Genomic DNA, 26867 nt, shown 5'->3' with positions numbered 1-26867 from the left:
TGAGCAGGAGCACGTCAGGGCTGGCGGTGCTTCTGAAGCCTGTCCTGGGCTTTCTAAACGCGGACTGAGCTCGTGATGCTCGGGGAAGGAGCAGGAAATTATCAGCACGTTCAAAGAGGTGAGGATGAGCGCGAGATGGCCGAGGGCGTCCAGCCCTGGCAGGAGCAGCGCCGTGGCTGCGAGCGGAAAAAAATCCCAGAGAGCTGGGGAGAGCTCTGCTCCCGGGAGCGGCCTGAAACGGGTGGCTGAGAGCCCTGCTGCGCTCGCTGCCTTTTGCCCACTTGATTTAATTTCCAGCCTCACCGAGGCCTCTCCAGCCAAACAGCAAAGCGGTTTGGGTTTCGTTGCCAGCCAGGTGCACGTGGGGGTAGGAGGTGTGTGCGTGGAGCTGCGGCTCCTGCTCCCCAGCCGCCTCTCTCTTCCCTGGTTGCTTTTGCCCCAGGAGCTGAGGTTTGCACCCTGACGACGTTTTTTGTTCCCTGGGGCAAAGCTGGAGGTTTAGGGGTGTTGTTTTCCTCTGGGCAGATAACGTCTTTGCATCTTCTGGCTGGGTGGATTTTGCTCTGGAATAAAGTGGAGCCAACCCCAGCACGGTTCTGCTGGGAGAGCAAAGATCATCAAAGCCCCTTTAATTCGCAATTAGTCCCTCTGCCCGAGGCTTTGAGAATTGCTTAGATAAACTGCATTAAAAGTTAAATCGGAATTAACCTTTCCTCGCATAAATGACCCCTCGCAGCCCCAGCTGCAGCAGAACGGGGCTGGGTGCAGGGCACGGGGCTCCCAGTGGGGCAGCCCCTTCTTGGGGCTAAAACGGGCGAGTTTGGGTCCGTTCCCCTCGTGGGACACCCGTCCCATTGGGGCTGCTCCTCTGCGTGGCTCGGCCCCACCGCGAGCTGCCCCTTGGCACGGGGCTGCCACACCAGGGTATTTTTAGAGAAGATAAGAGAGGACGGCAGGAGAGAGGGCTGCGTTCCAGGCAGCTCCGACTCTTTAATTATGTTTTTGGTCTAGAAAATGATACGGTTCCCGGAGCGTAAATAGAGAACGTATGGAAGGTAATTGCACCTCCGGGTACAGAGCAGCTGGAGCAGGGAGAGGCCACGGCCGTGCAGAGACCGGGATGGGAGGCGAGGGAGAAGCCGGGGCACCTCCCTGTGCCCGTCCCGTCCCTCGGGGGCACGAACGGGGACCTCAGAGGGGTCCCATGGAGACTTGGCCTTTGAGCCATCCCGCTGCCATCAGTGCCAGTATTTTGGAGCAGTTCCCTACAAAGCTGCCCCCTGGGTCACCACCAGGGCACAGAGGACGAGCCAGGGTGTCTGGGGATGGTGGAAATCCTCCCCCAGCCTCGTACAGCCCCGGACGGAGAGCTGAGGTTGCTCCGCGGGGAGGAAGGAAATCTAGGGCTTGGGTTTGTGGTTGTGTCTTCCAGCCTGCTCAAGAGTGGGGCACATGGGAGGAGAGAGCCTCAGATGTTCTCTGGGATTTCTTTTTCTTCGGAGCTGCCCCGATTTTGGGTGTGAAACCCGGAGCTGGCAGGGGTGTGGGGTTGGGGGGCTCGCTGCAGCAGCTCCTGAGCACCCTTGGCTGAGCTGCTGGCGTCCTTTGCTGTGTGCTGCCCAAAAAGATGTTCCTGTTCTGCAGGAGAGGGGGCAAGCGCAGAAGCTTTTTCTTCTAAGTACCTTTTCTTTTGATTTTTTAATCCAGACAAGTGTAATTTTTGGTGCATCCCCTTCTAAAGAACGCGTTAAATTCAGCTCCCCCTAAGCTCTGCGATTCGCTGCGTGTTGCCCTTCTCCTTCCCCGCCTTCCACGAAGCGAAGCGGCTCGAGGACGCTGCAAACAAAGGCAAGGGCACCACGCTTGGGCTGCCGCCGTGCGCTCCGAATCCAGCGGGTGCTGTGTGCAGGGCTCAGGACCTTGCAGGGCTCAGGACCTGCAGCGACGAGGAGCCGAAACCTTGGGTAGGCGCAGGAGCACAAGAAGGGACCTGGGGTGACCCGGTCCCTGCAGATGCTCGGCTCTCTGCACAAGATGAGTTTTCTCCAGGTGGGACTTGGCTCTCCAGGCACCTCCAAGCCCGTCCCAGAAGTCGGGATGTTCTCGGGATGTTCTCAGGATGTTCTCGGGCACCGGAGCCCCGACGTGGGGAGCCCAGCATGTTCTGCCCGAGATGAAAAGCGCCGGTCTTAATCAGGGAGGAAGCCGGGGTAATTGCTCTGGGAGATAGGAAAGGGACTCCAGGGCAAACAGCTGGGACTGGACGAGGAAATCCAGGCTTCAACCTCAAACCTGCCCGCAGCTGCCATCCGGACGGGGTTTTGCAGAGCCTTCACCCTGCCGCCCTCCTCGGCTTTAACTCTCCTCTGGCCGAACGCTGGACGTGGGGGATTTTTTTTCCCTCCTCCTCTCTCCCGTTTCCCAGTATAAATCCATGGAGCAAAGCCGCCAGCTCTGTTTATTGAACACAAATAGAAGATAAAATAGTGGAAAACTAATTTTTTCATGCTCATTGGTGGGAAAGATTAAAATTATGCAAATCCTCGGCAGCGAGCTTGGTGCAGAGATAAGGGGATGTTCAAGTCGGCTGGCTGCCTGCTAATTCACTCATTGAAAAAGAAATGAGCAGGAAAGCTGTGATCGGCGTCACCGGCCCCTCATGGCGCTCACGGGGCCGGGATTTCTTCGCCGTGCAGGGAGGAAGGCGAACAAAGGAAACCTTTTTTTTGGAGGAGCGTGGGGTGCGCAGCGAGGTGCAGCCACTCGCCCTGAACTCACGGGTCTTCAAGCACCGGCTGCGGTGATGGTGATGGAGCACCAAGACCTCATCCAGGATATTTCTGCTGACCTCCAGCCTTCCAGTTCGCAATGACCTTAAAGTCCTCAAGAGCTCAAGCATTTGTCTGCTTTTCCCCCAAGCGTGATGGTTCTGGGGGTGAAGGAGGCGAAATCTGCCGCGTGGATCCCTCGTGGGTCTGGGCAAGGCTGAGATGTGACCGGGGAACCTCCAAAGAGGAGCGCTGCTGGTGCTGGCTGCTTTTTGCTGTGGTTTTGGGGGCTCAGCCCGCGGTTTGCTGCCCCGACACGAAGGCAGGGAAGGGACAGGACTGTCTGTGTGCCAGGCCCTGCCCTCTGCTAGCAGTCCCAGCCCCGCCGTCCCCCCAGCAGGGCCCATCTCACCCCGTGAGACGGAAAACAAGTCTCCAAATCCCCCTGTGGGGCATAACAATCAATTTTTTGCACAGCCCGAGTGCTGCGGGGCATTCCTGGGATGAAAGGCCGGGACGGAGCAGAGAACGTGCAGCTGTGCTTGCGGTCAGCAAAAAGCACGAAGCAGCATCCCTCGGCCCCCGTGACTCCGGGTCTGTGACTCAGCCCCACTCTTTGGCAGGAGGAAAGATTTCACTCCTTCGGACCAAACCGCACCGGGTCCAACACCAGCAGCTGGCACCGCTCCTCTGGGGGGGAGCTCAGGGCAAATAACGGGGTTTTGCTCTGCCCAGCGCAGGCTCCTCGGCTGACCCTAGAGTTTATTTCTTGAAACCCCATGAGATGACGCTGCCGTGCGATGCCCGCTGCCCCCTGGCAGCACAAACCCCACGGAGCAGCTCGGATTTTCAGCCGAGCAAAGGCACCCGGAGCTTGAAATGCCGGCGGCTGCTCGTCGTGTATGGAGAGGAAGCCTGGTGCCAGCGTGTGTTTTTGGAAGGGTTTCTCTGACTTCCTGTCAAATCAATATTTATTCACAAATCTATTTGTTTGCTTTTGTCGCCGAAAACTCTCGTGGCGGTTTTTTTTGTTTTGTTTTGTTCCCCTTGTGTATTTTTGGCTGCGCGGCGCTGGCGAGAGGGGCAGCTCCAGCTCTGCTGGCTCCAGCCCTTCCAGCTGCTTCCTCCAGCCCGTGCTTGGGAGCCTCTTTTGTACGGAGGGGCTGGGCTGGCAGCAGCCCTTTGGCTGCCCACAGCTTTCTCCCCTGTGCCTTCAGGTTCCCTTCAGCCCCTGTTGCTGGTTTGTAGGCAGGGGAGGGATGTGCACAGCCCCTGTTCCCCCCCCCCGTGTGTCCGCACCAGCCCCTCCTGCAGGCGCCGCCCTCCAGCCCCGTGGTGCCCCCCAGCACCCTGCACGATCCCAGCCCTGTTGTTGCCCTCAGCTTTTATTCCCATCGCCGTGAACTTTCCCGTTATTCCTCGTTCCGTTTCACCAGGAGCAAAACAAGGAGCAGCTGGAGCATCGCCCTCCCTCCGGCTGCGCTCCTCCCTCCCCTGCTCCCACCGGCTCCTTCCCGGAGCCCATCAGGGCGCTGCTCATCTCCCTCCCTGCCCGGGCTCTCGTTTTCCTTCCATTCCTCTCCTTTTCTGCCTTTCCTTCCCCCCTGCCACCGTCGTTCTTCGCCTGCGGACAGGGACCGAGGCTCAGCGCGGCTGCGGCACCTCGCTGCTGCTTCCAGCTGGCGCAGCTCCAGCTGCTCGCAGAGCTCCTGACACCTGCCCAGAGCTGCACCCAACATCCACGGGGCCAGAACTGGGGGTGCCATAACAAAAAAGGGACTTTTTAGCAGGTCCTAAAGTGCTCCTGAGCCCCATGGGCTTGGGGAGAGCGTCGCCTCTTCCGGGGCTGTCTGCAGAGTCCCGGAGCTGGAATTTTATTTATCTCCCCCCAGCCAAATCACGCAAAGCTAAATTGAGCTGTGGCAGGCAAAAGTGTGAAGCGTATTATTAGGAACAGGGAGCTCTTGTTCCACAGCTGCTGCCGCTGCTGCCGTTGGTAATTAATGTTTGAGGAATTGCAGATCTTCATTAGGAGAACAATTAGATTAACGAGAGAGCCTGAACTGAGGCTGTGGTGGGAAAGGGGTGGGGAGGAAACTTTAAAAACAAAATAAAGCCCCCCCGGCACCCCGCCTTGCTGCTTGGGGATGTGTGGATGCGCTGGGATCGTGGAGGGGAAGGAGCTGGTCCCGGCTTGCCATAAATATTTCAGGCAGCCCGGACCCAGCACTCGGCCGCGGCACCCGGCTATTAGCAGAGAGAGCGTCGGGTGAAGGCTGCTGGGGGCTTGGCGAGGTGCTGGGGCTGCCTCGTTAAAAGCTTTAATTAGTGGCCCCGGCGCTGCACACGCTGACCCCTCCGAGGCGAGAGCCGCTCTGGGATCGCCTCGCTGCGGGCTCTGGGCTTTAATTCAGCGAGGAGCAGGCCTCAGGCTGAGATTTGAGATGATTCTTGGGGCTTTTACAGCGAGTTTGGGGCCCCTCCGCCCCTCGGTTTTGTCCCTATGCTGGGACTGTCTGCGCCACCGCTGTCTGATGGACGGATGTGGCACCAGGGGATGTGCTCAGCATAAAGGAACCATTTGGGAAATTTGGAACAACGGGGGTCTGGAAGGAAGGTGGTGGTCCTGGAATGGTGGTGGTCCTGGTGGGATGGCGTCCTGGAAGGAGCAGTGGTGGTCCTGGCATGCTGATATTCTGGAAGGAGCAGTGGTGGTGGTCCTGGAACAAGGCCGTTCTGGTAGGAGGGATGTTGGTCCTGGTGTGCTGATGTTCCTGGCCTTCCAGGGCCATGGGCAGCACCTGGCTGTGCCCCCGGCTGCCCGCTCAGCCCCGTGGAACTGGAGATGCTGGAGACGCTTTGCTGGGCCCCGCCGTGCTGTCCCCTGCCTCTGGCCCTGCGCTGGGGAGGGGAGCAGGAGGGGGGTCCCCAGCGCCTCCTGCTTTGGGATGTGGCAGTGCCCGGAGCTGGGGTGGGGGAGGCTGTGGGGCAGCTCCCAAAGGCAGAGAGCTGTGGAGTCAGGAGGGTCAGGAAAAGCCAGGAGTGTTGCAGAAGGGGCTGAGCCCTCACAGGGAGGGCAAAAGCAGCTTCTGCCTTTCGGGGCCCGCAGCTCTCTCCCTTTGGTAACTGGCGGGGACAGCAGGGCCGCGTTTCCCAGCGGCTCCAGATGGCACGGGGACAATCCAAACGTTTTCTGCAATATGGTGGCTTCCACGCGTCCGAAGGGGAGATTTGCTGCTGGCCCCGTTCCCGTTTGGCTCGGCGCCGCTGAGGATGGCCGAGGCGCTGCCCGGCCAGGCAGAGGGGGTCTGGGTGCTGGCGAGCTCCCTGCGCCGCCCTCGGCTGCTTCTTGGGGGCAGCTCTCGTCGTGCCCTGCAGCAAACGGAGGACAAAAAGCATCCTGCTCCCTCGCCAGGCTCACTCCATCGCGTGTTGATGGTCTTAACGTGCCAGGTGGGGTCTGCTGGAATTTGGGGTGATGGGTAGGATCTGCCAGGGCCCTCTCACAAGCTCCTTTCCTGCAGCAGGAGGGCTGTTAGCAGCCTCTGAGTGCTTATTAATGTTTTAAGCAGCCTCTGATGCCTCCTTGGTGTGGGCTGGCTGCGTTTGGGTTGCGTTATCGCAGCCACCTCCGGGTGGGACGGCCGCTAGCCTGCAGGACCGCGCTCCTACAGCCGCTCGGAGCAGAGAGGGGGTGGAAAATCAGCTTTAATAGAAAGACCCCAGCAGGGCGAGAGCTGGAGGATGGCGAGGAGGATGTTACTCCCAATTTCTGCTTGTTTAGCAGCCTCTTAATTCCTCATCTCATGCGGAGGATGGAAATTGCAGGCGAGCCCTGCCTGGCCGAGCCGCTCGGCTCAGCGCTGCTCCTGCCTGGCACCGTGCGGGCGCTTTGTGGGGCTCTGTGGGGTTAAGGTGACTCCTGCAGGCACCCGCTGGAGCCGGGGCCCTCTGCGAGGATGTGACAAGAGCCAGAGGCTTCCCTAGGCAGACGAGGCAGAATAAAATCAGCGAGCACGGAGCGTGGAAGCGGCTCCCCGGCTCTGCTGACCTTGAGCAGCGCAGCCGCTGACTCTGCCCGGTGTGCTTGGTGGCTGCTGGTCCTCCACCAGCCCAGGCTGGGACCCAGCATCATCCCAGCTCAGCTCCTAAACTCAGATGAGATCATGGCAGTGAGTGATGGATGGGATTTTTTTCTTTCTCTCCTTCTCCCTTAATCTCCCCTGGCTGGTGGGTCTGAGACACAGGATTCCTGCTAGCGCACGGGAAGGGATTTGCTCATCTTCTGTCTTGCAAGCTGAAAAGCAAATCCTCTTTATGGACTTTAACCCCCTGTGCATGCTGGCAGGGCTGGGACGCTTGGCAAGGAGATGGTGGGGGAGAGACTGCAGGAAAAGGGCTGGCCTTAAACACCAGAGGGGAGGATGGGGAGCGGCGTCCTGAGCCCTCGGTGGCCCAGGGGTGCAGCGTAGCCTCGTGGTGGTCTTGCCTGCAGCTCCCCGGGTCCTGGGCTGGGAAGGGCCCATCCAGAGGCATCCGTGGGGCCGTGGAGGGGTAGTGGCATTGCTCTAGGAGCTGACATGCAGCGGGTCCCCGGGGTGGGTGAAGCAGCCCCGGTGCTGGCAGCTGGGTGAAGCAGGGTGGGTGAAAGTCCTCCGGTGCCTGGCTCCCGCGCTGGCTGCTGCAGAGCCCGGGGAGACAGCCAGCCCCTGCTGATAGCCCTGAGGAGCTTTACTTGCCGATCGCTAATCAGCAAGACGAGAGCTGTCGTGGCAAAGCTGTTCCCATGGTAAGGACCAGTTCAGCTCGCCGTCCTTCGTGCTGCAGCTCAGGCCCCGTCCTCGCCGTGCTGGGGGATTTGCTGCCGAGCAGCCGCACGTACCCCGCTCCCACCGATGCTCCTTGACCTGTCCCAACCGTACCTTTTTCTTGGGGTAAGAAACAAACCAGATGGTCAGCTGCACTGCTGCCACAGTGGTTTTCCTGTACCACCAAACAGCACTGAGGCTAAACTTGGCTTGCTTGCTTCGTTACTTTGATTTCCTCTCCTTTGGTCTCTGCCACGGGTGCGCAGGGGGCACCGGCCTCGTGCAGGGACCACAGCACTCCCGGGTCTCCTCCCAGGCTGCCTACCCAGAGGCTTGCAGGCCAGAGCAGCTGTGTTGTGCACGAGCCATAGAAGGAAATGTATTTCTTCCCCCTTTTTTTTTTTTGTTTCCTGAGACTTTTGGCTTTCCAGTACGTGGGCTTGAGCTGTTCCAGCCTCGGGAGTTGCTTTTTCCTGATTTGAAAAGCGAGGGCAGTCCCTCGGCATCTCCTGGCCACAGGAGACCCAGAAAATGGTGAGCGTGAGGTTAAATCCAGCCCAACGCCGTGGTAGTCAGTAGGAGCCTCTCTGGGGTCAGTGGGGTGTGAGGGAGGGGGGCTCCTGCCTGGGTCCGTGGGGTTTAAATGGGCTTCTCCAGGGCACTGGGTTGTCAGTGAGTTTTGGTGTTTGGTTTTGGCCTGGTGTGGTTTGGGGATTTTTTGCTCTATTTCTGTCGTAGCTCATGGTATCGGGGGCTGTGTCTAGACAGAAAAATAAAGGAGCAAAGCAAAGGCTGGGCTCTGCAGCACTCCTGGAGATGATGGCTGTGATGCCTGCAGCCAGGGGGTGCCAGCGCCAGGGCACGAGGCCCTGCAGCAGCACCGGGAGGGACCAGCCACCACCATCCCACGGGGCCCTGCGAGCTGCCTTGGCACTTGCTTCAGCAGAGAAGATCCACGAGGAGCTGGAGAGCAGATGAAGATGACAAACGGAGGCAATCGATCAGCAATCGCCTGTAATGAGAAGGTCGCTCTTGCGAGAGGGCTGCTGACATCCTGCACCGGTCCAGCGCCCTGAGCTGGAACTGATAAAGCACCCCGCGTTCCTAATTAACTCTCCTTTTCTCTTCCCTTTTGCTTTTTCATCGCTTTTTTCTGTCTCCTGCTTGGGCTGAGGGCTGGTGGAAGACGCGCTGCTTGGGTGCAAACTTGTGCCAGCAGGAGGAGGGCAGGGTGCGTCCCCCCAAAACACCGGCGCTTTGCTGGGGAGCGACCACTCCGCGTGCCTGGCCAAGGTGCTGCAGCCAGGAACCCACCGACAGCCCTCTGGGGAGGTTTGCACGAAACCCTTTGCTAATATGGCTGAGAAAGCACCTTAGGGTGCTCTCGAAGGGCACCCTAAGGGCATCTTAGGGTGCTCTGAGCTGGCAGGCAGGGAGAGCGGCTCGGAGGGCGGCGAGGTGGTGAGATGCGGTGCCAGGCTGCTGCGTGGAGGGAGCAGGAAGCCAAGGCTGGAGGGATTCGCCTGTTGGGAGACACTGATGCTGTCTGGATGTCAGAAAAGCACTGGTTCCATGGCTCAGTACTTCCCTCATGATGATTTTCTCCGTAGCATTGTTTTCTCGCAGAGGATGGTGTTTATTCCCCTCGCGGAGGCTGTTGGGCGCGCTGTGCTGAGGTGAGGCCATGAGGTGATGATTTACCCGGTGGTGCCGGCTGCGCCCCCAGGAGCTCCCAGCCTGTCAGGCAGCTGAGCCGGGGCTCATGATGAGCAGCTTCCTAAAGAGAGGAAGAAAGAGGCCTGGCAGAAAGAAAGAAAAGCAAACTGATACCCTGAACCGTGAGGGTACGGGGCTGCCGATGGTCACCAATGCTGGGAGGTGCTCAGTGGAGATCTGCGGGGTTCATCGGTGAAGGCTGGAGGCTGGCACATGCCAGCAAAGGGAGGAGGAGAAGAGCAGGGGGAACGTGGCCCTGGGTCTGATTTTTCCTCACCTTGCCCCTTCGTGTGTTCCCGAAGCCCCAAGGGGAAGGTGCAGCCTCAGGGCTCAGTGCTGGGCTGGCTGGATGCAGCCCGAGCGCGCTGCTCGCCCCAGCACCACGTCCCTCGCTGCTTTTTGCTCTGCCTTCAGCACAGCCAGGCCCTCAGAGCCCTCCCAGGGCTGCAGCAGCACGTGGCGTGGTGAGCTTGGGCTTAGCCGAGGTGCTCTGCTTCCTCCTCCTCCTCATCATCATCCCCATGGACCCGTTCGTGCTGCACTGCACCTGCTGGCCGCATCCCGGCCGCCGCAGACACATCTCCGCCTGTCAGAGCTGTCACTGCGGGGACACGCTGGGCCGAAATTAATTTCTCCTGACGATGGAGCCCAGCTCAGAGCTCCTCTCGCTCCTCCTGCCCTGACCACGGCTTAACCCTCGCCGTGCCATCGTGCCCACGGGCAGCAGCACCCGCCTTGCTGCCCCCAGAGCTCCTCGGGGATGGTGCCGGGCACGTGGCGTGCACGAAAGGACCAGAGACGCTGTGAGAAAGCAAGGAGAAGTGTGGCTGTGTGCAAACACAGCGAGAGGCAGCACGACTTCATGCTCAGAGCTCTCTGAGTGTGCAGTTTCATCTGGGATCCCGCTCCGTGAAGAGGGATAACGCTGTCATATTAAAGCACTTGGAGATCTGTGGATGAAAAGCAGCGGATAGGAGCGCGGCAGTCCTGATCAAAGCTCTTTTTCCTCCATCTGTGTTTGTTTCCCCATGGAAGATAATACTCTGCCTCTTTCTTGTAAATATTTTCGTTAAGATCTGAGTCGCTCCGCGATGGATAAACAGGCGTGCTTGGCTCTGGAGGGGCTCTGCTGGCTGCTGGAACTGCGGCTGCCAGACCAGGGCCTGCGTCTTGAGGTGGGCTGGGGAGTGTCAAGGAGGGGCTGCGTCCAGAGATTTTGGGGGCTGACTTGGAAATGCCCCAAGACCTCGTTTTTCAGGCAGGGAGGTGCGTGTGGAGCTCAGCCCCTGGAGCTGGGCGCCTCCAGCCACCAGCTGGCCTTGCAGGGAGCTTCGCTGGCGGACGGGGCTTGTTTTGTGCTTGTTTTGTGCTGCCGTGGGGAAGGTGACGGGAGCACGGCGGTCCCATATGCACCAGCAGAAACCAAGGCTCTGAGCAGCGCCAGGGTCTGTGGGGCAGCTGCTGAGCCAAAAACCCAGAGGGAAAGGTGGTTTGGGGGGGGCTTGGTTGGCCTGAGGAGCGTGATGGAGCAGGCACGGGGGGGCTGCAGAGCATCGGGACCTTCCTTGTTGCGAGGGGAAGGATGCAAATGAAGGGGGTGCCTGCTACAGGTCCCAGCAAGACCCGTGCGTTTGGCTTTCATGCCTGGGGGGTGTTTTTTCCTCCCTGTGAGCAGCAGCAGGGGGCTGTTGGGCAGCTCAGCCTCTGGGGCAGCCTCCCCTGGAGCTCATGAGGCCAAGCGCTCGCTTCTGGAGCAGGGGCACCATGGCCACCTCCCTCCCCACCAGCACTGCCTTGCACGTGACAGCGAGGGAATTAGGGTGGCTGCCATCTCCCCCCCCTATTTAATAGGGTTTAGCTGGTCAGCACGATAGCGGGTGGGGAGGGGAAGTGAGCGGCAGCAGCATGTACTTGGAATCACGTCTTCATGCTCTATTTCCCCGGGAAACCAGGCAAATTGTGGCCAGCAGAGCAGCCAGGCTGCCAGGAGGAAGCTGCACGTTGGCATCCCCTTGTCCCAGCACCGGGCCCACGATGGTCCCAGGCCACGTCCCAGTTGCCACCGGTGCCACCAGCACTGGCGTCACCGTCCCAGCCCCAGCAGGGTTGGGATTGCTGGGGGGGGAGATTAAAATCTCGGCTCTCCCCTCCCCAAGGGAGGTGCCAAATGAGATATTGGCTGGGCTAAAAGCTCTTCTTTCTTCCTTTAAAGAGGTTGCTGGGAGGAAATGAAGCGCCCCACTGACCTTTGTTAATTCAGAGCGCAAACGAAGCCGGTGCTGCTGGAAGGAGGAGAGACCTCGGCGCAGCCCCATGCCTCTAAGGTGTTTGCTTCGATTGCTGCGTCTAATGGGAGTCGTTCTCCCGCCGCAGCTACTGGAAATGAAGATGTTTAATCATCTGCTAGATCTGCATGGAAGTTTCAGCAGGGAATTTATTTAAAATGGCCCTTCTCCCTTTTGCGTGCGGGTGAAACAGAAGCAAGAGAAGCCCCAAACGCGTTTTGGGGAGCTGTTTTCCAGTTGTTTCATTCTAGGGAGTCCGAAACGAAGCCGTGCTCCCTGCTGGATTTCTCTTAACTGCAGAGCAAACATTTCAGCCGCAGGTTTGATGCGGGCTAAGAGAAGGTAACAAATGGCAAAATGCCTGCATGGCTCTGCCCCCTCCGATGCCCGTAGCTGTGCAGACACTTTTATTTCAAGCACTGCTTCCCACAAGCTCCCTCCTTAAGCAGCAGGAACCAAGCTGGCCAAAGTGGTCTGCAGGCAAAGCCCTCCTCTATCCCCTTGGATACCCAAAGGAGCTTACAGGAGCTAGGTGTCCGGCACCCTCTGAAATGGGAGTTGCTGGGAGGAAAATCTTCAAAAGCATCTTAGCGGCTTAGCTTAAGTCCCTTTGACTCTCAATGGAACTTAAGCTCTTAAGAAATGTTGGTGCTTTGGGGCGTTTCACCCTTTGTTCCCAGCACCCGTGGGTCCCCGCAAGCCCCTTGCTCTGTAGGGGCTGGAGGAGCCCCAGCTGGAGGCTGCTTCCTGCAAACACCTCTCCATTTTATTAATTTTAGTAATATTCTGGAAGATCTTGTGCACAGCGCCTACAAGATGCGCATTTGCATGCTTAAAGCTGGAGATCAGGCAGCGTGCAAGAAAAAATGTCTTACAGGAGCTCTTTTACTGTAAGAATTAATCTTATTCCTGAAATGTGACCGTATCTAGCACAAATCTGACCCCACTGGGGGGCCGCGGCTTCACTTAATTGCATTCTTTAGCCAGGATTGAGGTCTATTGGGTGGCTTGCTCCTGTTGCAGGAGATCCTGTGCCAGGGAATTTAGTGAGAGTTTGGGGGTCCGTGGAGCAGTGCAGGAGCAGAGCCAGGCGGGGGGAGTGATGTGAGCCTGCTGCAGAGAGCACAGACAAGGTAAGCCGCGCACACGCAGAGGAAGGGAGAGGATGGCTGATGAAACCCTTGCGATCTGAGCGTTCACCAAAGCGATCCCCACTCGAATTCAGCACCGCCTGGAGGGCGGGAGAGGCTTGTTGCACGGTGCCTGGGTTTCCAAATGTTGCGTGTTCGGCGTTGTGGGCAGGAATCGTGCGGTGAATGAGAGTTTGTTCCCAGTCTCTCTGTTCCCAGAGCTGACTCCTGCCCCAGTCCCCCCTCGACACCCACGGGGTGCCGGCTGGGTGCACGTCTTGGTGTCCTGAAATCCCGTGTCCGGGGGGGAGACAGCCGGTGCCGTACCTGCTCTGAAGGATGAGCTGCTGGATTGAAGTTGACGTGTCCTAATATCTCTGCCAGCACTTTCTGTCTCCATCAAGGGCTCGGGAAGCACATTAGCAGTGGAGCAGAAGTGTCACCCTCTGGCATCTCCTTCTCTAATCTTGGAGCTGTTGCCGTGTCCCCTTAACCAGACCTTCTCCATCGGAGCCCATTACATGGCATGAAAAGCCACGCTAGATGCAGGAGAGAAGGGGGAATGTTTCCCCTACATGCCTGCGTTCAGCTCCATTTTTGGGGGGTCAGGTTGTGTGGGGCAGCCTCGTCTGCTCTGATGGCACGTGTCAAGAGTGGATGAGGAGCATGGAGATGTTGGGTGGCATTTACTGGGACTGGGCAGGGAGGGACGGGCTTGTCTGTGATAAGAACAAACAGTTTGTGAAAGTTTTGTCAGGTTTTGAAATACAGAGACCTTAAAGGGTTGGGAGGATGCCTGCACTCTGATTCCTGCCCCTTCAGCCCCCCTGATGGGACCTAGGAGCTGGGTGACTCCGAAGCAGGGAGAAAGGAGAGCCAGCAAACGGCAACTAGTTCTGTTTGTTGTGCTGGCAGCGGTGCCACATCCCCAATTTAATTAACAGTTACTGTCGCAGCTAGTCTTAATGGTCCTGGTCTCTGCTCACCTCTGACAACACCAAAAGAAAGCCCAGTGCTTTGCAACCCTGCGAGCCCCCCGTTAAGTCTGGCTGGAGCCTCTGCGTGCTGCTCTAATCGCGTCTGAAACAAACATTTGAAGAGATTCCCGGTGGTATAATCCAGATTTTTTTTCTCTTGTACGAGTATCAGTATTTCTGCTGCATTTTCACAAGCCAGCGCTGAAGCAGGCAGGATCTAGAGTAGCACAGAGCGCACAGCAGAGGCTTTGTAATCCTCAAAGTGCGAGTCCAAAGCTTCTCTCTGAAAAGTTGCTCCTCAGGGCCGAGTACATGTGGGGACTTCTTGTTTATCCTAGATTTTCTTTTAATTCTGTACGGTTCAGCCTTGGAGAGTTAATGGGACCGAAAAAGATGAAAATGCCCCTTCACACTGCCTGTCCCGATGGTTTCATGCCCTGATGTGTATCAGAAAGCTTCAGCAGCCGCGCTATCCCCTTAGTCCTAAAGCCTTTGATCGCTGTACAACATCTCCTACCTGGCTCTTCTCCAAGAGGTGACAAACCCTGGGTTTGATTTTTAATTGGGGTAAACGATGGCAGGAAGGAATCTGCACAGATCTGAGAGCATCCTTCCCACAACGCTGGCCCGTCACGGCGGCACTCAGCCTGCCTGACGGAGGAGCCATGCGGCCGTGGCCCTACCAGGAGGTTTTGTTGCAGTTTTCGCCGTCTCTCGCCTCTATTTTCAGCCCTTTGGGGGCACAACTCTGTCGCTGACATATGGGGTGGGGGGACTTGCTGTGAACACAGCTCCCTTAATGCCACTGCAGCTTTGCGAAGGGATCAGCCTCAGCAACCAAAAGGGGACACAGGGGAGGCATCTCCTGCTTCATCTTCCCTTTTGTGGGCGATATTTTTCTTCCTTTCTGTCTTTTTCGCGTGTGGGGTTTCCCTTTTTCCCCTCCCAGCCCAGCGTGTTGTGGAAAAATCCCCCTTTGAGAGGGGCTTCGGGCCCTGTCAGCTCGGATCCCTTCACACCTCGCTGCTCGCCAGCGCTGCTCCTCTCCCATGTTAGGGACAGGGTGTGGGGCTGGGGGAAGCCGACGGGTGCCAAACTTTAAACACGGGCCCTGTGCAGTGTCTGCCTCCTGATTACCCTTCCTTTTTCTCCCTCTGTGTGGGTGCTGGGCAGGAATTCACTGTTAGCTGCTATGGCCCTGATCCCTTGGTGGCATCAAGGCCCTCTCTCCTTGCAGTGACCGTGTGTGGCCACAGCTTTCCTGAGCTCCTGCTGCCTTTTCGGGCTCTGTCCGGCTGCCCCGTACCTCCACACCATCCATTACCCTCGTTCCCCTCTCTGAGTGCTCTCCCCTTTCCCTCTGCAGGTGCTGACGACGCTGGGGACGCGCTGTGAGGCCTGCTGAGCTGGAGCCTTCCCGGCTGGCGCTGAAGGCCGCTGCAGAGGATGAGGATCCTTCCCAGCCCTGGGATGTCTGCGCTGGTCTCCCTCGTGAACCTCCTCTCCGTGCTGCTGATCGGTTGCGTAGCTGAAAGTAAGTCTGGGCCAGGCCCCTGCCCTCTTCTTTCACCTGTGCCTCAGTTTCCCTGGAGAACAACAGCAGGGCAGGCTTCAGTGCAGAGAGCCAGCAAATGGATGCCCAAATTTTTCACGTTAGGGAAGTGCTCAGGACTTGATGATGTTTCTTAATTTTTCAGCATCTTTAGCTCTCTGCTAGCGCCTTGCTGTTGTTCCCAGTCCTGCCTTGCAGGGATGTTACAGGGCAGCTAGGTCCCAGCCTGCTTTGAATTTGGGGTTGCCCCTCAGGCTGCCAAAGAGCTGGGTAGAAGGGGAGGGAGGTGCCTGGCAGCTCTGCTGGGACCTCCACCCCTGCTCCTGGCCCCATCTCCACCCAGCTGGCCCCTATTGTCCCCTCCTGCTCCATCCTTCCAGGCGCCTGTCAGACACCAGTGACCGCTGTCACGTTACTCGCTGGGGCTGAATTCACAACAGCATCCAAAGAAAGAGTATTACATTTCTCCTTCCCCTGAATGAACCGGGTCCAGTTTAACACACTTTTTATCTTTGCTGCCTTTCAATTCTTGCTTTAAAAAATGAAAAGGGGAAGGGAAGAAAAAAAAAAGTGAAAATCTTCGGCGACTCAAATGTAATGTTCCTTCGACATGAAGGCTGAGCGCTTGGGATCAGTGGGGAATAGACTCTTCCAAGCTGTTTGAATTATAAATTTTTTTTTTCCTCCCCAGCAAAGCTGCTTGAAGCTGGTGAGAGGGCTGCTCTGGTCAGTGTAGCCCTTGACAGCTTTTAACATAATCGCTTCGTTATCGGGGTTTATTAAGATGACGCAGTCATTGGGGATTGAATGGGATGCTCGACCTTTTGTTGCTGAGAAATTTTTTTGCACAGCGCTTTCTCTCTTCCCTGTAGTAGGCAAATGGGGATGTGTTTGCCTTGCCTTGCTCCTCGGTTTTGTTCAGTTAGCCCCTCTTTGCAGGGAGAAATGTCCGTATGCAGAACAATAATGTTTGCTTTTGTTTTCTTCATTTAATAAGCTTGGGAAGTGAGCTGGGTCCAGGTAAGTTTGTTATAGGGCCGCTTTTCTGGTGTGTAGCTTTGGGCCAGCCTGTCACTCAAATGGTGCTGCCAATTTTCATAAATTTGTCCCCAAGCTTCAGTTTGAGAATCCATTGTGAACGATTTGCCCAAGTATTTATCCAGGGTCCTATTTGGATATTGCAGCCACTGCTCTTGTAGGTTCTTACAAGCACCTCGGGTGGATGGTTGAACTGCCTGGCGAGCTCCAGCCGTGCTCAGAGCGGCCTTGTTGGCATCTGAAAGTGGGTGTTGGGGCTAAGCAGGCTTCTACCTGCACTGGCTCCTGCCAAAACAGGAGACTGAAGGCAGAAATGTCCACCCCTGGCTCTTTGTGCAGGAGGGGAGGGGGTACTGACGGTAGAAAACCCCATGGTAGGGCTGTAGAGTCGCATTCGTGCTGCTGCTGTGCTGTGGCACTGCTGGACAATCACTTTGTCCTGGGTTTTCAAAGCAAGCAGTGCAGCTTCGCAGGCACAGATGGAGAGTTTGTGTGCCTGCAAGTGCATCTTTGTGTGCGTACAGCCCTGATTCATCTGTTGTGATGTCTGAGTGCCTGTGAAAACCGGAGTCCTTTTCCTTTGTAAACGTGCACCGAGCTCACCGAGCTGCTGGGAGCGGGCACTCTGCAGGCTCAGGGCTTCTCCCAACTTCTGGGTGACTCCAGTTTCTCTGTGGTCTCAGTTTTCCCAGGAAGGAACGAGTGTCTCGTCCAACCCTGTCTTCTGTGGGGTGAGATTTGCTCAGCAGAGCTGGAGATCCCACACCTGAGTGCTGGGAAGGGTCTCCGGTGGCAGTGTGCCCTCGGGAAGGGCTGGTGCTGGTCGGGCACAGACGGCACCAGTTGCATGGCCCCAGCCCTGCTGAAATCTGTCAGTGCTCGGCAGGCACCTTGCTGCCAGCAGCTCGCCTTCTCTCTCCTCTAGTTCTGCAGTGTCCTTGGGTTCTGAACAGGGAAGCTTTGCGCTTTTTTTTTCCTCCTGCTGCTCACAGATTTACGGAGGGGAGCTTTACAGGCTGCAGGACTCGGCGTCCACGGCAGATCTGCTGTTACCTGCTTGAGCTGCAGATGGAGTTGGCCCAGGAGTTTTTCTCCTAACCTGTAGAACAGGGCAGCATCTCCTTCACCTGGGTAGCCTTGGGGATGCTCTCCCATCTGTGCCAGCTCCTTGAACCGCTCTGAGGCTGCAGCTGTTAGTGGCTGCCTGGTGATGGTGAGCTGAGACCCCCTGATTTTGGAGGGACTGCTAAATTCTGCCCATGCCGGGCGCGTCAGTAGCATCCCAGCTCGTCTGCGATGCTCCCCACTGAGGCATAGAAACAGCAAACAGCTTTGTCTGTCACAACTGCGGAGACTGCGTGAGGAGCTGTCACTCTGTTCTGACAATGTCCTCTCCCATCAGATGGCCCTGGGCTCTGTCACGCTGCCTCTCGCGTAATCCCTTGGCCGGCATCCATTTGGCCGGCGCTCGCCACAACGCTGACCCCATTTCCTGCCCTAATTCATCCAGAGGGGCTGCCACGGCCACACAGCCCCCCGGGCGATGCCAGACGGGGCCGGGGTGGTGGCCCCATTGCAGTGGGAAGCTCCCATGGAGGGAAGGAAACCCCCAGTACACCGGTTTGTGGCAGGGACCAGCTCACCTTGCAGCAAAGCTGGAAGCTTGAGCTCGCCTCCTCTTCCAGCGCAGTGCTGGAGGAGCTGCGGCCTCTGCAATCAAAGGCCCATTAAAATACTTCCCTTGTTTCCTAGGCTAATTGATCTCAGTCAGTGATTTAAATCTTTCTATGGCTGGAACATTCTATTTAAAGGAAACTGCTATTTAAATTAAAAAACCAAAGCACCACACTGCTCTTTGCCTGCTGTTCTTCCTTGAGGAGCTGAAGGGGATAATAATTGAAAAGTATAAAGCAGACCCGTTTCTCCTCTTTTTCTTCGATTGCATATGGTCACTTCCATTGTTTCTTCTATCCAGTCGAGGGTAGCCATGGAACTGGAAATTGCTGGCTCCGTGGTTATTTGCAGTGGCCTCTCATTAGCTGGAAGGTATTATCATTTTGTTAAGGCTTCAGCTGGCTGTGCATTAATGGGCAGCCCTGCAGTGAGCTTGGAAGGGAAGGCCTTCCCAAGATCTGCTCCCTCAAGTGCTGCACGGCCTCAGAGGCAGCTCTTGCTTGCCTTCGAGCTCAGGGAAAACCAGGCAGCACGGACAGGTGAGGGCTGGACACAGATCCAGTTCCCAAATTTCTCACGCGCTGGGGCGTAGAACCAAGAGCTGCTGCCTCGTGGTTATGCACCCAGCCCAAGTCATAAAATCTCTGCAGCGAGCACCTTAAAACATCTCCTGTGAAGGCAGCCTCGCCTTGCTGTGCCTGGCTGGGTCCTTCTCCTGCCCACTCTGCCCAGGGCTCGGCTGCATTCGGCTGGAGTGCAGCACGGTGCTCGGGTCCCCTGACCTCCCGTGCTACCTGCAGGAGCGACGTGCTCGCTTCAAGTGCTCCTCGGTTGCAGATAAAAAGCCACTTGCTGTATAGAAATGTGGTAATTTTTATAACTGAAATCAGCACGCTCGCTGTTTTCGAGTGGATTTTTCCCATTGATTAAACCTTTGCGTTTTACAATAGTGCTTTGCTAATTGGTACTTTGCATACACACAGGGCTGGTGTGTGGCGCTCTCCGCCCCAGCAAAGATTTAATAGCAGATGCAGTAGTGAACATTACTTATTACTTAGGTTTCCTTCCTTTTATAAATTACTTCATAGAACACTTACTAGCACACTCCAAAGTATTACCATAAATAATTAAAGCCAAATTGCAATTGACAAAATAAAAGAATAAAGCCCCTTTTATGATGCATTACCCTGACTTTTTTCCCTTTTAATTGCCCTCGCTCCATCGTTAATTTGGAGAACACACAGGTTCGTGCCAGGCGCATGTGCGGGGGGATCTCTCATGCTCCACGAGCTGCAGTGCCTCGGGGGAGGCCAGCAGCAGATAGCAGCGAGGTTGCTCCACGCACGTGGGGCTTGCAGTGAGGATGGCGACCACGTGCGGAGGGTTGGGAGAGGAGCCTGTGCAGGTCCGTGGTTGGGCTGACAAAGCAACGCCACATTTGGGGAGCTGGCACAACAAGGAGAGGTGTGTGCTCCGTGCTGTGAAATGGGGGAGCTGGGAGCTGGTTCCTCCTGCTGAGAGCCCAATTCTCACAGGTAGATGGGACCCCTCGCCTCTGCACGGTCCCTCGCATGCTCCTAGCCACAGGATTCGTCTCTACAGTAGAGCTTGTAGCTCTGGAGGTCCCAGCTTTGATCAGTTGCTGGCCAAGACAGCAGTTGTCAGATAAGGCGGTCGTGAAAATCAAGGAGGCTCCATCTTAGGACTTGATAGACGCGTTAAGATGACAGCAGAGGGAAGGGAATCTTCCTCTGCTTCGTGAGAAATCTGCTCCATCTGTAAGCGCTTCAACCCGGTTCATGACAAAGCAGCAGCGCTGTCCAAAGAGAAGGAAGATGTCAAAACGTGGTGAAGCCAAACGTCCTCCCAGAAGGCAGAGCCCCCTGCTTCCCTCCCCACCTGCTGCTCGTGCTCCCCGTGCACCCATTGCCTTTGCAGGCAAGGGGACCCCTTGCTGGCCTTGCTCCCGAATCGCCCTTTCCTTTGCTGCCTCCTCCGTCTGCCAGCTGGGATGCAGCCGGCAGTCGCTGAGGGCTCTGGACTAGTTGTTGTCCCGCTCAAGGACGCTGAATTAAGCTTCTGTGTCACCTTGTTTAAGTGCCTGATTAAATTAAACCTTGCCTGCCTGGATTGAGTGATGTCATCTTTTTATTATTTATTTTTAGATAAATTGGAAAGGTTTTGTTTCTGGAGGAGCAGGAGAGGAAATAAATCATGCTTTGCACGAGCTTCCTAAGGGGCTGGGGGGGCTGTCACCTCGCAGGTCTCAGCTGTGCCCCACACCGCAGGCATTTATTCGATTAAGCTCTGCTGAGGTGCACCTGGGGACAGCAGCAGCTACGGGTGTTTGGGACCCAGCCATGGGTGTCTCCTGGTAAAGGATCCTTTCCCACCCAGAGGTTCTTGCCGCTCAGCTTCATTAGATGGCTAAGTTAGGAGAAAAGAGCAGCTGTGTGTTGTGTAAACAAGCAGCTCGTGTAAAAATGCCATCTATGTGGGGCTTGTGGAAGAGAAAATGCATGTCTTCACCATACCTGTGTGCCAAGAGTAGGATATTTAATCCATTGCAGCCTTTACCAGGGAGTTAATACTTACTTCTTTGTGACTTTTCCCCCTTTGGGTGTGCTTTTCACCCAGATAGCTCTCGCACGTGCTGCCAGGAAGGATGGGAACTTTGTGTTAGCTCACCAGGACCCTGGGTCGCAGCAGCTTTTCATCTCTCTGGAAAGGTCTGCGTGGTCATGTCGTTTCAAAACCAACCAGAGATGAATCTCCTGGGTCACTGAAGGGAGCCTGAGAGGGTATTCCCAGCTTTTTTTGTGGCCTGGCAAGCCCGATATTATTCTTAGAAGGCAAAACAGAGTGTTTTTCAAGGACACCCAACCAGAGGAATGTCGTTATTTGGTGTGCGTGGGATGGAATCTGGGCTCGAATTGGCCTGGGAGAGCCAGAGTCTCCCAAGAACAGTTTTATTCACTCTGTGCCTCTCCTCTCCTCCGGCCAAGGGTGTCCTCTTGCAGCATAATTGGTCCCAGTGCCCATTTTAGGCATCAATCACGTTCCTGCAGTGCAGCTGCCTTCAATTTGGGGGAATTGTTAAAGTTCATGAGGACAGTCACGTTCTGTGCCATCTGCTGCTCGTGGTGGAGATAAGCATTGCACGGGCTGCAGCAGGGTGCTGGACGAGGAGTCAGGAGCATCCTCGGTCTGTGACTGCTCCTTCTCCACCCCCTTCCCTCTTCGTGCGTGTCTAGGTTCTCTTTTATAAGGCAGGGCTTCTCGTGCCATGTTGTTGTCTGGTGTCATTCGTCTCAGTCTTGGTTTGGGGTTCTCGTGCTGCAGATGCTAAACAGGCGCGTTACGGTTTGGCAGAGGAGCCGCCGGTGCCGTCCAAGGGCACAGCAGATAGCAGCGGGACTGTGGAAGCGATCGCAGCTAACCTAGACCTGAAGGTTGCCAGGAAAGAGCATTATAAATACATTTTGGAACGCAGACTGCTAAGACTTTGAAAGGGGATATCGCAGTGAATGATTCGAGCAGTTGACACGAAGGAGTGCAGACTGAACCCCTTGTTTTCTTTGTATCATCGTGCAGGGCGTTTTTAGCATGTTTTCGTGCTTGTTGCAGGCATGAAACATTGCAGTTTCATGTGAGCTTGGTTAAAACCAATGCCCCGCTCGTTTCATCTGTAATGCACAATCATTTCTGTTTCCTTTTGAGGCTGAGAGGAAAAGTAAAGCTTTAGGAAAGAAACAAAATAAATAGAGGGAGCTGCGACTGGTTTAGCATTCTACAAAGTTTCTCCCAAGTCCTCCAAACCCTTAATTGACTCAGGAGCATAAAATTGAGAAGGGGAGAGAGTGAGAGAGCGTGCGGAGTGGCGCGAGCAATTTGAATAATTTATTGTCCTTTGAAGTTGCAAGAGAAATTTCAGCTGCCTTGGGGAGTAATTTCTCCCCATTCTGAAAGGGTTTCTCCTTATTTTAAACTCATTCAGAGGATGATAGTTTTGCATTTTCTGCATAATTAATGAGCATAACTCCCCTCCACACTCGCGCAACCTTTAAAGAGTGTTGGGGTGATGAAACTTGGTGGTTTTTTTAATTAATAAAGTCAAATTAATTTGGCTGTGTCCTCTTCCTCCCTCACCTCCGTTAGAATTTGTGGATTTATTCATAAATTAGTCTGAGCGTGCTGTTAAGAGTAGCAACACTTACTAATCTTCAGCCTTGACTTTGATTTGTTTGAATGAGTTGCTAAAAGGCGTTGTGTTTTTTTTTCAGTTCAGCTATTAAAGAGCACGTCTCGTGTCATCAGCCAGCGAGCCAGGAAGATTCCCTCAGCTCTCGTTTTTCTGTTGTCTTTCTGCATGGGTAGGAGCCGTTTGGTTTCGAGGGCTTTCTATGTGTGTTTTTCTTTATGAGGGCTTCGATGCCCCCCTCTCCTTACATATCTGCTGATCATGGTTAATTCCAGTAGCTGCCACTTGAGGGACTGCCTTCGCCTGAACGGAAGAGGCATTTTCTGCTATGGTGCCTGGAGGGGCTGCATTACGAACGGTCTTCTCATAGGAAGCCATCCATTGCATCTCTTGGCAAGTGTCAAGCATGAAGAGAAAAGTGTCCAACTCAAAATGAGGTCCCCTTTCTTGCTCATTGTCTTTGATGGAAGATTTAAGAGATTTCTTGCTGCAGCTTTTCCATGTTTCCATCTCTCTCTCATGTGTTGGACATTTTTTTCTGGCGCGGTGACTCTCTAGTTGTCCCAAACCTGAATTTGTCAGATCTCGGTGCTGTTGCTGCATTTGCCCTTTTTTCTTCTCTTGTGTTGATGTGCTCACTACAAATCTGACTGATGAATGTTGTGGTTCAGAGGCAGAAATTGTAATGACTCATGTGGTAGGAGTCAAAGTTCGTGATTGTTAAAGGTTGTGTTCACCCATTAGTCAGGCTTTATTAGATTTTTATTTCTTGTTTTCAAGATCTCCCGTTCGTGAGCTCCCTTGACATCCCAGTCTCAATACTGATGAGCAATACAAGCTCAAAATACGCTGTTAAGACTCTGGATAAGATGTTTCAAGCTTGTATACCCAGAATTTCCTTTTGTTCAATGGACAAAATTGTGGGCTAAAGTCTCCTACCAGCGATCGGATAAGAATGATGTAACAAGCTTTTGAAAGTACCCCAAATTTTGTGCTCTAGGAATTGTATCTTGCCCTTTTCCTGTAGGCAAGGAGTCTTCTTCTCTTGCATAAAAGAAAGAAATGTTTCTTAATTTTTTGGGCAGCGTGTGCTTGAAAATATATCAAAATATCAGGCTGATACTTTGGAACAGTAGAAGTGTTTGTGGGAAGGAAATGGAAGTAAGATAGCTTTAATTTACAGGAGCAAAAGAGGTTTATCAGACAATAGGGTATTTATCTGGTGTGCCTTTCATCCCCAAATGATTGTATTAGCTAGCAAATCCTGATTGGGATCGTTCATCTGCTGCAGCACTGCAGCCCCTTCTAAGCAGGCGATGCAAGGCTGGGGACTGAGCCGCGTGTTTACATTTTGCAGAAGTCTTTGTCATATCTCTAAACCCAGGATCAGAACTGACCTCTCTGATCACAGCCCTGGGGCTTCTTGCACTGCACTTTCTCCGAAAGACCGTGAGAGGCTGAAGCTTGTAGCAGTTTGTTTTTCCCCTCGCCGCCGATTCTGCTGTCACTTCCCAGCAGCTCAGGACCTCTGCTGGGCTATATTAAGATGGCATGCCCCCTGGGAGTTGGGATCCTTGCTCGTTAGGCTTTCTTTTCGTTCAGGCTTGTCCCACAGGTGGTGGTTTTTCATGTTCTGGCATCCCCCATAGACTCTGGTTCTGTTAGTGACTCAAGCAGAGCAGCAGAAGCTGAGTAAAGGCCAGGCCCTTTCTAGCTGCGTCTTCTCTAGGAAGGGGACGAGTCGAGCTTCTCCGAGATGCCGATGCCAATGACACGGCTGGAGAAGAAGCTGTCTTAGCAACATGGCAGGGGAAGGGAGAGCTCCCTGCCTCAAGCTTCAGATTGCAAACAGCCTGGGATGGCTGTCATGATGTTGATGGACAAGGGGCACTCATTATGTTGCCAGGATAGCTCCTTGGGTTTCGTGCTCTGCTCGGGGTTGTTATGCCTTGTTATAGGGCTTGTGGACAAATATGGGATGTGATGTTGTTACAGTTGATGGAAAGCACTCGCATGTCCCCAGGGTCCTGGCCTGCCGCGTTGCTGAGGCTGCACGTGCTCCTGTGCTTCCCGGCCCTGCAGCAGCTGATCCCAGGGCTGCCATCTTACATGACAGCATTGCTCATCTGCTTCAGCTCTTGCTGGTCTCAAGGAGCTTCTTTCTTTCTTCCTGGCATTGCAGTGTAGTGCCAGAAGGTGAATAAGAGTCTGGGTAGAGATGCTACAGAGATCCATCCGCAACGCCACCTACCTGCTGCGTTGCCCTGGAACCACCCCGTGCTGGGTGCAGGCAGTAAGCAGACAGAGAAGCAGTTTGCACCTGAAGCACTCTCCACCCTATTTCTCCTTCATTAAACTGAAGCGTATGTAGTATTTGTGGCTTCCACCGTGTCACAGCTCTGACAGGATGGGTAGTTTCTGGTGCACACACACCACGTGTTGTGAGGCATCAGTTTTTCTGAGTTAGGGACAGAGGGAAAAAGCAGAGGCTGCATGGCCCAGAATAGCAGCCCACTCCTTGTGGAACAGGGACAGCCTTCTGTGCTGTCCTGTCGAGCAGTTTGCACCCTGCGTATGTGTTAGGTATCATTACACTGTGCCCTGTGCGTTTGCATAAACCACAGTTGGAAGATTGTTTTCCTTGGCTGTGTCGGGGTGCCAGTCACTAGGGCTGGGACTGATCTGTGACTGCGGCAGATTCCCTTTGTGCTCAGGAGGAAGGTGGATCTTTTCCCTACATACGGATGCGTGAGAGTAGCCTGAAGAAGTCCTGCTGGAACTGGGTGACTTCATGCTAGCTGCTGTTCCCCGGCGATAAGGCACGGTCCCATCCCTTAAAACCAGCAGTTTAAATAGACCAGAAGGAAGGATTATGCTTTTCCTCCAGCAGGCAGGATAACGTGTTTTTTTCTCACCTTGGGTGTCAGAACTAGGAATAGATTTGGGTAGCCTCAGTCTCATCCTGCCTCCTCTGCTGCAGGCTTGTACCTCCTCTTCCAAAGGGTCTGTATCTGAACGCATTGCAGATAGGTGCCTGCAGGCTGTACGGATGTGCCAGGTCCCCAAAACGGCAAGTCTCAAGGCAAGAACAGCTTGGCGTGGTGCTAGCTACGAAGGTGCTAGCTGCTGCCTCGTCCTGGCTGAGGGGAAAGGTGAGAGCTGGCAGCACGGGCAGGCCTCGCAGAGGAGCAGGCGCTGGGCTTGTTGGACAAGCAGCAGAGTCATGGTGTGGAAACGAGTCCTTGATCTTTCTCACCCATTTTCAGCTTGTCTTAAATCCCATGCCGAGTCACATCCTTCGCCGTGTCCTTCCTTCTCTGTGGGCTTGCAAGAAAGGGGAGGGGGAAATCTTTCAAATGACATTCCCGTATTTCTGACAGGGGAAAAGCCTGTGTACACTTGTGTGCAGCCCAGCCGTTCTGAGTCAGGTGAGGGCTTTGATAGATCAGCACCAGGGGAATAGCAAGGTGGAAGTATTTCACTTCTGAAAAAACGTCCTCAGTCTTTTTTTACCCTCCTTTCCCCAACCTTGCCAGTCCCATCTCCCTGAAGGGAGCCAAGAGCTGCTGACAGTAAGAGGAAGTCTCTGTCTGAAGCCTATAATTATCCTGTCTGCCTTCCCAGAAAAGGCCAGTTGGGGAGCGAGTGTGCTTCTGTTTCATGGACCAGCCCTGCGTTCTGCTGCCTCCCCAATTACTGCTTAATGGACTTTTTATGATGATAAGACGACTGGGTTGGGAAGAAGTTATTGACGGGGAAATGGAATATAATTCACTCCCTGTTTGTTTGTTCTGTCAGAAAACCCTCATTTTAATTTTATTTGTGAGGCACTGAGAAACAGCCCCAAGAAAAAAAATGCAGAATCTGTCAGTAAAACCTTGGATTTCAAGGGGACCAGAGTCTCTGCAGGACCTCTCCAAGGGGTGTTTTCAATCTCCTTGTGTGTCTCCATAGAGACCCTCGCCACTGCCTGCATCAGTCCTGCTCCCAGTTTGCAGCTCTCACTCCTCTCATGAAGAAAAATGTAAATTATGAAGCCATCCTTCTTTTACCCCTCTTGCAAGCTCCCCCGCTCTCTAATGCCGTTGCTTTGCAATGCGTTCCTGTTCCAAACATCGCATTCTTGCTCCCCACTCTCCATCTGTCTTAAATTTGGCTGCTCTCTCCTGTTTTCATCTGCTCTGTGGCTTGCCTCCTCTATCTAATCTTCACTTCCTTGCTCTGGCTCTGAGCAGCTCCCTCCTCTCCATCTTGCTCCATTCCTCTTGCATTCTCCCCGTCGATCTCTCCTCTCTTTTCCCCCGCTAATGCATCTGTGACTTCGCCATCATTTCTCCCTTCCTCTCCCTCCTTAGCTCCCCAGTTCAGTGGTGTCCCAAAGCTGTTTTCTGCCCCTCCAGCCATGTCCCCCAGGCCACCCCCAGCTTCTCACCACTCCCACCTTGATCCCTCGAGCACAGGGGGCACATCTGCTGCCTGCAAGCAGACCACAGCAGCACACGTGTGTCAAACCCTTATCTAAACCAGCAAACAGCCACCCGGTGCTGAGCCCTACCCAGGTTGTACATTGCCTGAGAGGTTTTTAAAAGGGGAGATGAAAGCGCTACCGCCCAGCGCTGGAGTTGGGGGAGTACCTTGTCCTCCTTCTCCAATTGTGAGCCTGTCAGCAGCTGTGGAAAATGAAGATGGAGTTTCACTAGATCAGCAGAAAGTTTCAG

At 54.9% G+C, this 26867-nt stretch overlaps 1 protein-coding gene across 7 annotated transcripts in view; it reads left to right on the top strand.

Moving 5' to 3' along the window:
• The window catches only part of PTPRS (protein tyrosine phosphatase receptor type S), a 150996-nt gene that overhangs the window by 36690 nt on the left and 87439 nt on the right, over window positions 1–26867 (top strand). For all 7 annotated transcript variants that reach the window (XM_084498423.1, XM_084498421.1, XM_084498422.1 and 4 more), the window contains one exon: window positions 15051–15218. In XM_084498423.1, the coding sequence (XP_084354549.1) occupies window positions 15131–15218 (88 nt within the window). In that variant the 5' untranslated portion in view covers window positions 15051–15130. Of the gene's footprint in view, window positions 1–15050; window positions 15219–26867 lie in introns of those variants that run through there.

Source organism: Aythya ferina (assembly GCF_964211825.1).
Source record: "Aythya ferina genome assembly, chromosome: 26".
Classification (NCBI taxonomy): domain Eukaryota; kingdom Metazoa; phylum Chordata; class Aves; order Anseriformes; family Anatidae; genus Aythya; species Aythya ferina.
Note: the sequence above shows the minus strand (reverse complement) of the source record. Positions and strands in the feature narration are given on the sequence as shown.